The sequence below is a fragment of the Bison bison genome, unplaced genomic scaffold, assembly GCF_000754665.1.
Source record: "Bison bison bison isolate TAMUID 2011002044 unplaced genomic scaffold, Bison_UMD1.0 scf7180017864492, whole genome shotgun sequence".
Lineage (NCBI taxonomy): Eukaryota > Metazoa > Chordata > Mammalia > Artiodactyla > Bovidae > Bison > Bison bison.
In genome coordinates, this window is record NW_011495051.1 from 8,177,598 (window position 1) to 8,188,452 (window position 10,855).

The window sequence follows — 10,855 nt, forward strand, 5'->3', positions numbered from 1 at the left end:
AGCTAGGGGTTTCCCAGGTGGCTCAGTGGTAAAGAATCCACCTGCCAATGTAGGAGACAGTGGATGCTTGTTCAAACCCTGGTCAGGAAGATCCCCTAGAGTAGGAAGCAGCAATCATTCCAGTATTCTTGACTACAGAATCCCATGAACAGAGGAGCCTCGCAGGCTACAGTCCATGGGGCCGCAAAGAGTTGGACACGACTGAACACACACACACACACACACATGCTGGGACTAGAACCCAAGGCTGTCTAATCCCAAAGCCAGTAGGCCAATCTTCTTTCTTTCCTCCTTTTTTATTTTCTTCTGTTTTAATTTGAAATTCATGTCTCTATTTCTTTACCAACTCAGCTATCAGGGAAGCCCAAATGAATAATATAGTATCCATGGAATTCTCCAAGCCAGAATACTGGAGTGGGTAGCCTTTCCCTTCTCCAGGGGATCTTCCCAACCCAGGGATAGAACCCAGGTCTCCTGCATTGCAGGCGGATCCGTTTTTCCAGTAGTCATGTATGGATGTGAGAACTGTACCATAAAGAAAGCTGAGCACTGAAGAATTGATGCTTTTGAACTGTGGTGTTGGAGAAGACTCTTGACAGTCCCTTGGACTGCAAGGAGATCAAACCAGTCAATCCTAAAGGAAATCAGTCCTGAATATTCACTGAAAGGACTGATGCTGAAGCTGAAACTCCAACACTTTGGCCACCTGATTCAAAGAACTGACTCACTGGAAAAGACCCTGATGCTGGGAAAGATTGAAGGCAGAAGGAGAAGGGGAAGACAGAGGATGAGATGGTTGGATGGCATCACCGACTCAATGGCCATGAGTTTGAGCAAGCTCCGGGAGTTGATGATGGACAGGGAAGCCTGGAGTGCTGTAGTCTACGGGGTTGCAAAGAGTTGGACATGACTGAGAGACTGAACTGAACTGAACTGATTTATTGCTTATATTCATGTTAATTCACTGTCACACGTCAAAATGCCCAAAGGAAACAAAAGGTACACAGAGAAAACTAGACCCCCTGCCCTCTCCCAGAGGCCCCCAGCTTCTCTGCTCACAGCCAGCTATTATTCTCATTTACTGTGTTTCCTCTCAGGGCTCTTTAATGCAGAAACACAGTCTTCCTCACCTAGCCCCTGTGGCTCTCTAACACTGTGATAGGTGTACTACTGATTCTGGACAGGACCTTACTTCTTTTGAACTTGACAGTACCCCTGGCAGTTTCCATCTCATTCTTTTTTAAAAAACATTTTTAATTGTTATACTAAGAAGCAGAAAACCATAAAAAAGTAAATGTGCAGGTTAATATAACTGCTTTAAGGTTAGGACTCTTGTAAATACTACTCAAGATAGAATTTTTTTAGTCACCCCAGAAGTCCCCTAAATGCCCCCATCAACCACTAGCACTCTCTCTCTGCTAGAGTGACCACTATCCCACCTAAAAAGATGGAAACAAGCCAAATGGCCATCAACTAATGGGTAGATAAAATGTTCTACATCCATACGATAAAATATTATTTAGCCATAAAAGGCATTAAGTACTAATACATGCTGTAACATGGATAAACCTTGAACAGTTTGATAAGTGAAAGAAGCCAGATACACTGGGCCACACACTCCATGATCCATGTAAAGGAAATGTCCACAATAGGAAAACACAGAGACAGAAAGCAGACTAGTGATTGCCAGGGGTTGGGGAGAGCGGTCTCCTTCTTTTATACGGTTGCATACTATTCCAGATCAAACTGCTCTCTTTCCCCAGTTCCCTACATTCGAGTGGCTTGCAAATTTTTGCGCGTCCTGATCAAGCCACAGTGAATAACCCTGCCCCCTCTCAGTTCCCTCATGGGTAGGACCATCTATAGCCCCAATTCCCAGGAGTGGGCTTCTCTATCAAAGGACCCCCTTGTGTGACATTTTTGAAGACTGCTGCCCCCTGCCCCACTGGAAGTTGTGCTTTTTGCACCCCTACACTGTCAGCAATGTCCTAGGATTACCTGCTTCTGCACACCCTTGCCAACACAGCTGTTATCAATTCTCTGGATTGTTGCCAATAAGTGAAAAGTGTCATCTCAGGGCTAATTTGAATTCTCATCTTTTTTTTTTTTTTTCCCCCTTTGGCCAAGCTGTGAGGCTTGCAGGATGATAGATCTCAGGGATTGAACCTAGTCCAAGGTAGTGAAATCCCGGAATCCTAACCACTGCCGGGAAACCCCCAGCATCTTTTTCTAAAGAGTCAGATCTACAACTTTGTCATCTGTTTTAAGAGGCCTAGAGAGCCAGCATTCTTGAATGTTCTGATTCTCTGACCATACTCCAAAGGCACGCCCAAGGAAGTTCAAGGAAGAGTTCCAGACCAACAATGAGACTTTCCAAAGATAGAACCCCTGCTCTTCAGTGAGACCCTGCCTTCACCCACCAAGTCATAAAGGTTGTTCCAACCTGCTGGGGACTCCCCTGTCCACCTCCCCAGCACAGTCTGCCTAGTCCAGGCCCTGGACCCAGCCACTCACAGTATACGGTGAGGTTCATTGAAGCTATTGTCTGTTCCTTGTGACAGTTTGAGTAGCAAAACAGCTCGATGTCTTCCTGCACATCATGCAGTTGAAAAACCTTCCAGTTGTCCCCACGGCCCACTTCCTCCTTGATTAATACAGTCTCTAGGCCAAATGTTGACTTTTGGTCACAGGAGTTACTGCAGTTCACCGTCAGGGAGTCTCCACGGGGTATGATGGCTTTTGAAGGATGTATTGATATTCCGGCACCTCCAGGCCCTGGAATCAAAAGGGGGGTTGTCAGGCATGACAGCTGGGGCTCATCAATATTACTGCATTCAGCCCGTGCTGGGGACACAGCATTGAACAAGACAAAACTCTGCCTTCAGTGTGGGAGACAGAAAAATTCATGAGTAAACAACATAATTAACAACTGATGCTGACAAGGGTTTTGGCAAAAACAAAATGGGATGAGAGAACAGACAGTGCCTTGGTGACTGGGGAATATGTGAGCCAGAGATTAGGATGAAGAGCGGAAGCAAGCCATTCCAGAGAAAAGGAAAATGACCTCCAGGAATAGCAAGTACAGAGGTCCTGAGGCAGGGTGGCTGGAGCAGAGTAAGGGGTAAGTTGGGGGGAAACAGGGTCAAAAGAATCATGCAGGCAGTGTTAAGCCATGCCAGGGATGTGGTCTTCATTCTGAGGAACTTCTGAGCAGACGGGGAGGATTTTAGCAAAAGAGGGGCATGAAGTCAGTGTATGTTTCAATCCCAAGAGGTCAAGGGGAGGGAGCCAGCCCTTCAGGGGTAAAGGGGCTCCAATCAGGCTAGTCCCCACTCCCTTGGACAAGTGGTTTCCCCTCTCTGGGCCTCACTTTCCTCTATCTATAAAGTGGGCAAATACAGTCACCACAACTTCCGCTGACATAAGCAACTCCTAGCACAGGGCAGGTAGGCAGTGGCTGCAGATAAGAAAGAGGTGGTCTGTTCTGATGAGCTCCCTCAGACCACAGCACTTTCAAAGCTGAAAAAATGTCTCTCTGAGCCCATCCATCCTATTCGCCAACACCCCCCCCCCAAAAAAAAAAAAAAAAGATTTCTGCCTTCAACTTTAGGTCTACTCCATCTGGGATGGAGGGAAACAGCAGCTCTTTGAATTCTCCAAGGGTGATTCTGGAATCCTTCCCATTTCAGAAGGAAATTTTGAGATCGGAAGGGATGCTGGGCCTTCCCAGGTGGTAAAGACCCCCCCTGCCAGTGCAAGTGATCCAGGTTCGATCCCTGGGTCGGGAAGATCCCCTGGAGGAGAAAATGGCAACCCGCTCCAGTATTCTTGCCCGGAAATCCCATGCACAGAGGAGCCTGGTGAGCCCTACACACGAAGCGAGGTTACTCAGCTAGAAAAGGGTAGACTCCAGATTAGAGTCTGAATTAGAACTCTTCGTTGAGCTGGTAACCATGGTGTGGATTTTTCACACTCCTGCTTTTCAAAGTGGCCAGCATTTGAGGCCAGCTGTCCCGCTTCTCCTGGGCTTCCCCCGTAGCTCAGCAGTAAAGAATCTGCCTGCAATGCAGGAGCCGAAGGAGGCACGGGTTCCAGTGTCCCAACCCAGGAGACTGGGTTGGGAATTCAGTATTCTTGCCTGGAGAATTCCATGGATAGAAGAGCCTGGCAGGCTACAGTCCATGGTGTGGCAAAGAGTTGGACACAACTGAAGGAACTTAGCACAGCACACAGCACAGTTCCCCTTCTCACCTTCCTCCTAGCTGGAGGTGAGGAAGGGCTGCAGGGGCATCCCACTTCTCAACCTCTGCTCCCTGGGCAAGTCAGCCCTGGAATTCCCCTGAGCAGAGTCCTGGACTTCCCCCTAGGGACACGGGGTGAGGAACATGTGCATGGCGGGGTGGGGGAGGGAGGTTCCAGTCTACCTAAAGGTTGGGGCGTGTGTCTACACCGTCAGACCACCTCCTGGGGCCAGGACACAACCACTGCGAGGTGGCCACTGTTAAACGTCTCCATTTTACAGCGGAAAACCTGTAGATCCTCGGGAGGGGCAATCCGCAGTCGGAGAGCACAGGATAGGGCCATGAAGGGTCTGGATGGGAACCCTCGGCTGCTGACTTTCAATCGGTGCCTCTAACCCCAACTTCCCAGAAACACTGACCTAAGTACGAATAGCCTTATTCCCAGCCGGTCGGGAGCCGGTCGTCCCATGGCTTCAGGGCGCACCTCGGATCCCGAAAGCTGACTCGACGGCAGCCCTCACCCCTGACTCACCTGGGAGCAGAGTCCCGAGCAGGGCCAGGAGCGCAAGCTGTGCTGCAGGGGCGGCGCCGAGAGCCATCGCAGGCGGAGGCGGGGCGGACCAGCCGGGGCGGAGGCGCGCGGCTAAGACTGTGGCGCCCAGGGCTTCGCGGGTCCTTTTATACCGCTGGGCTGGCCGAGGGGGGCCAAGGGGGCGGTGCTTCCCGGAAACCTCCTGCTTTCCCCTCCGGAACAAGGGCCCGGGCATTTCCGGGTTGAGAGGGTGCCTGGCCGAAGTCGGTTATGTCCCCCCTCGGTGGCCGCTCAACACCGGAATTTCCGAATTCAAGTCCTGAGGGCTGCCTGGCGGCAGCGGCCAAAAAAATAACCCAGGGAAGACTCCCGGAGCTAGGGTTCCTGTCCCCGGGCCAGGCTAACCTTGATTTTGCGTTTACACTGCGCTAAGAGCTTTATTGGATCCTGCCAACCACCCTAGACAGTAGGGACTGTTATCGTGTCCCTTCCACGGAGGGGTAGACTGAGGCTTCCAGCTTTGAGGGCATTAGAACTCAAGTCTAACTCCCCAGCACAAGCAGGCCTCTAATCGAGTGGACCGTCCCTCGCTTCGGTGGGGCCCAGGATCCTCCTGGGGCGCTCTCGATCACGGGTGCCCCTGCCCTAAGGGGCAAGTACCCGCCCAGATGACACCGAGATTTCTCGAGAAGCGACCGCAGCAGGCCCAGGCACTTCCAGGCGCCTGTGAACCCTGGAGGGGAAGACTCAAGGCGCATCACATCCGGGGCGCTGCATCCCCCACGGATGGGCACTTCTACTCCCCTACTCATCGCTTCCCCTTTCGGCCTGGACCTCGGCCACGGGGGCGTCTTTACAGCTTCCAGGAAAAAAAAAAAGGAAGCCTCGTGGTCCTGACGCAGCGAGTTGCTGTTCCCAGGCTCCGCGGGGAAACTGAGGCCAAAGACCTCGACCGGGGCGGGGAGCGGGGGCGCTCGAACCCTTGCCCTCGGCAGGGAAACTGAGGTAGCTCCCAGGCCCGGAATGGGGGAGGAGAGGGGGCGCTCAAACTCCCGCCGTCTGCGCGCAGCTTCTGAAACTCCAACCCCAGGTACCAGCACTAAATCTGTGCGGGTGTTCGCCCGGGCTTGTTCTATTTGTATTTGTAGGGAGAGGGCGCGGGATGCTGGGAGGTCCGGCGCTGCGCATTTAAGCCGCACGCCATCGCCCCCGGCTTCAGCCCTCGCCTGCGCCGGTCATCCACAAACTCGGCAACCGCCCCTTCAAGGCTAGGGATCCTGGAGTCTCCAAGCGCGGAGCCCCGCCGCCTAAGGCTTCCTGTTGTGGGGCGCGCGCTTTGTCGCCATGGAGACCAGAGAAAGGCCAAGAAGGTCGCGCGGCAGACTGGGAAGGGAGGATCATTCAGGGACGCTCGAGCCCTTCCCCCGGGGAAGGGGCTGCGAGTCACTGCCCAGCCAGAAAAGCTTTCCTCGCTGCTCCCAGATTGTTCCTAAGGAATTTCCACGGGGATCTTTCTTCTTAAGGGTGGAGGGTGCTGAATTCCCGCCCCAAACGGCCTGGGAAAAGGTGCCGAGTGGGGACCGGGGACGTCCCTCGGAAGGTCTGGGAAAATCCTCCGCTGGGGTCACTTTCCGGCGGGTTTTTAGCAAGTTAAGATCATTGTTTATTTTGGCCCCAGCCCCAAGTGTGCGAGCGGAGAGCTCCCCCGCGCGGCCCAAGTTTTACGGAGGTTTCAGTTCAGTTCAGTTCAGTTCAGTCGCTCAGTCGTGTCCGATTCTTTGCGACCCCATGAATCGCAGCACGCCAGGCCTCCCTGTCCGTCACCAACTCCCGGAGTTCACTCAAACTCATGTCCATAGAGTCGGTGATGCCATCTATCCATCTCATCTTCTGTCGTCCCCTTCTCCTCCTGCCCCCAATCCCTCCCAACATCAGAGTCTTTTCCAATGAGTCAACTCTTCGCATGAGGTGGCCAAAGTATTGGAGTTTCAGCTTTAGCATCAGTCCTTCCAATGTTTAAAAACCGTAAACCGTGGTTCTTCCTTCTCTAGCTCCACAGTGGCTTAAACAGTGTTGACAGCCTAGAGTGTGGACTCCCTGGTTGCTCAGTGATAAGAAATCCACCTGCCAATGGAGAGGAGACAGATTAGATCTCTGATTTGAAAAGATCCCACATGCCTCGGTGCAACTAACCGCATACACCGCAACTACTGAGCCTGTGCTCTAGAGCCTGGGAGCCACAACTGAGTCCCCGTCCTACAACTACAGAAGCCCAAGCGCCCTAGAGCCTGTGCTCCACACGGAGAAAAGCCACTTTAAGGAGAAGCCAGTGAACCGCAACTAGAGAGTAGCCCTCATTCTCCACAACTAGAGAAAAGCCCACACAGCAAAGAAGACCCAACACAATGAAAAACAAAAAGAAAATTTAAAGAACCTACTGTGTGCCAGGCATCATTCCAGGTGCTGGGGGCACAGTAATGAACAGAAGAGACCAAAATTCCTGCCATCATGCAGAGATCGTTATTAAAAGTAGGAGCAACAGAAACAAAAATAAAATACATAAAGGGACTCTTCCCTGGTGGGCCACTGGCTAAGATTCCACTGTCCAAAAGCCCCAGCCCAGGTTCCATCCCTGGTCAGGGAACTAGATCCCACGTGGCATCACTAAGAGTTCACATGCCTCAACTAAAGATTCCCCAAGTGGAAGTAGAAGATGGAGGATCACCCAAGCAACAACTAAGACTCAATACAGATAAATAAATGCATAAATGTTTAAAAAATAAAACATATGGAGACGTAGCTTGTGCTTGGTGCTAAGAAAAAAATAAAGTAGGGAAGGGAATAGGAAATGTGAGGGTTCAGAAAACTCTAAATAGAGCATCCTGGGAAAGACTAAGAAGGTGATATTGAACCAGGAATAGAGGGAGGTGAGGAGTGAATCCTGATTATATCAGGGAAGGAATGTACCAGGCAAAGTACACTGGATGTGCAAAGGCCCTGAGGTAGGAATTGACTTAAGGAAAAGCCAGGAGGCTGCTGTTGCTGGAGTGCAGGGAGGGAGGGAATTGGGGGAGAGGCGGGTAGGGAGGGAATGGATAGAACATGGGCTGGGGAAAACTTTGGCTTTTCCTCTGAGTGAAGTGGGAGCTGTGGAGGGTTCTGAGCAGAGGGGAGACACCCCTGACTCAGGCATTTACAGGTACCCTCCTGAGACAGCAGTAGCTACAGTGTGTGTAGGAGAGGTTTGGTGGAGGACAGGGTGGATTCAGGAAACTGGGAGCAATGATGGAGCCTGGAGTGGGCCATGGAGACTGGAGACGTGATCCAATTTGGCATTCAGTTTGGCAGCAGGCACACTGCACTTTTGGGACTTGGAAGCAGGGCAGAGTCAAGGTCAGCTCCTTGTCCTGCTCTGATATCCTGTGAGGGTGGAGGGCCATTTCCTGAGATGAGGATGGGATGATAATGAGGGACAGTTTGGCAGAATAAACTTGCACTCTCTGTCTACATTCCCTTTGTGCTTTCTTGAAAGAAAGGGAAGCAGATGCTCCCCCATCCCCTTTCCACAGCCATCAGGAAGGGCAGGGCTTCCTCCAGGGTGCCAGGCAGTCTCAGGAAGGGAGGAATGGCTCCAGTGCAGACCAGAGGCTGTGCACCAGAGCAGAAGTACCCAAACCCCACTCCAGGCACTGTGCCTGCTCGGAACTCATCCTGCGCTCAGGTGGGACCACCTTGCAGTTCCCTTGAACTGGAATTCACTTCCTCTCATCCCTGACGGAGCCAGCCCTTTCTTGGGGTCTCAGCCTCCACTTACAACCTTTCCAGAGGACATCCCTGGTGGTACAGTGGATCAGAATCTGCCTGTCAATGTAGGGGACAATGGTTCCTTCCCTAGTCCAGGAAGATCCCACACGCCTCGGAGCATTTAAGCCCATGCACCACAACTACTGAGCCCAAGTGCTGCAGCTACTGAAGGCTTCACACCTAGAGCCTGTGCTCCACAACAAGAGGAGCCCCTGCAATGAGAAGCCGGCTCTCCCCAACTAGAAAAATGTCCAAGCAGTAACGAAGACCCAGTGCAACTATAGATAAATAAATAAATACATTCAGTTCAGTTCAGTGGCTCAGTCGTGTCCAACTCTTTGCGACCTCATGGACTGCAGCATGCCAGGCTTCCCTGTCCATCACCAACTGCCAGAGTTTGCTCAAACTCATGTCCACTGAGTTGGTGATGCCATCCAACCATCTCATCCTCTGTCCTCCCCTTCTCCTCCTGCCTTCAATCTTTCCCAGAATCAGGGAAGTTTTATTTTCTTTTTTTTTTTTAAAAAAAACCTTTTCCCAATGCTCCTCTGGCCCCTTCCATCCTGGGCTACAGCCTAATCATTCCCTGTCACTTGCTCTAATGGTTTCATTACTGAAACTCATCCACTGGTTGAAATTCTTTTGACTGACTTGATTATATCACTTCCATTTGCGTGAGTGCCAGAAGGCCAGGGAATCTCTCAGCCTCAGCACCTGAATCAACGTCCAGTCATTAGAGGCAGACGGTCAATAGTATTGGTTGAATGAATGAACTTCACTTATTCTCAGCATTCCGTACATGCTGTTCTTCCAACCCAGGATTCCTTTCCCACTGCTTTTATGGAAGGTACTAGAGGATTTCATCCCCCAGCTTGTAACAGGGCTAGGAACACAAGGTCCAGACATCTTTTTACTTTTCTGGCTCCCAGGCTCTTCATTGTAGCGAGCAGGCTTACTGGTTGCCACACTCAGGCTTAATTGCCCTGTGGCAAGTTCCCTGATCAGAGATCAAACCCACAACCCCTTCACTGGACAGTGGATTCTTAACCACTGGACCACCAGGGAAGTCCTCTTTTTTTCTTTCCTTTTTTTTTTTTTTTTTTAAGCTGCACTTTTGTGAGCTCTTAGTTTCCTGACCTGGGATTGAACCCTGCCCCCACAATGAAGGTGCCAAGTCCCAAACACTGGATTACCAGGGAATTCTCATCTGTCTTTGCAAAAGAACAGCTTTGTTTCCTTCAGATAAATACCCAGGAGAGGACTGGCTGGAGCATACATTAGTTCTCTATATGTATTGAAATAGAGTTGACTTACAATGTTTTGGGTAGTTCTATTTTTAACTTTCTGAGGAACCTCCGTACTGTTCAGGCCCTGGTCTGAGTAACATTCCATTGTAAGGCCAAATCAGGTTTATGTTTTTCATTCATGGAATGACTTTGGTAGCCTCCACCTTTTGGCTATTCTGAATCATGGTGCTATCAGCATTCCTGTACAAGTGTTTGTATGAGCATCTTTTCATTTCTTTTGGGTGTCTACCTGGGAGTGGAAATGTTAAGTCACATGGTAATTTCATGGTGAACGTTTTGAAGAACTGTGAGACTGTGTTTCCTGGCAGCTGAACCATTTTACATTCCCACCAGCAACATACAAAGATTCCAGGGTTCCAATTTCTCCACATCTTTGCCAACATATATTTTGTTTAATTATTATGGTCATTGTCATCCTAATGGATGTGATTAGTGGCTCAGTCGTGTCCAACTATGTGACCCAATGTACTGTAGCCCACCAGGCTCCTCAGTCCCTGGAATTCTCCAGGCAAGAACACTGGAGTGGGTAGCCATTCCCTTCTCTAGGGGATCTTCCTAATGCTGGGAGTGAACCCAGGTCTCCTCTGCAGGCAGATTCTTTACTGTCAGAGCCACCAGAGTGGGAAGTGGTATCTCACTGTGGTCCCCAGTCCTTCTGATATGTCCAGTGGACGAGCCCAAAACAGAGCTGTGATATGTGGCTGTGATGTGCAGGGACCAGCAAGTGCTGAGGGGATAGGGCCAAAGGGCACCAGACACCAGCTGTGACCTTGAGAGGCCACTTCCCCTGGTGATAACTTCATGGCCTCAGCTGCAGAAAGGGATGGTAATGCATCCTGCAAAGGGTGGGAATGAGATTGCAGTAAGACCATTAGGGACTGCTGTGGTGTCCAGTGGTTAAGAATCCACCTTCCAACGCAGGGGACACAGGTTCAATCCCTGGTCCAGGAAGACTCCACATGTCTCGGGGC

General features: G+C 50.9%; 1 protein-coding gene across 1 annotated transcript in view; it reads right to left on the reverse strand.

Moving 5' to 3' along the window:
• The window catches only part of ICAM1 (intercellular adhesion molecule 1), an 11,306-nt gene extending 6,283 nt beyond the window's left edge, over positions 1-5,023 (reverse strand). The window contains exons 1-2 of the mRNA XM_010828377.1: positions 4,774-5,023; positions 2,515-2,775 (exon numbers count right to left, since the gene is read on the reverse strand). Coding sequence (XP_010826679.1) covers positions 2,515-2,775; positions 4,774-5,008 — 496 coding nt within the window. The 5' untranslated portion in view covers positions 5,009-5,023. The remainder of the gene's footprint in view (positions 1-2,514; positions 2,776-4,773) is intronic.
• Positions 5,024-10,855: the final 5,832 nt, after the last annotated feature.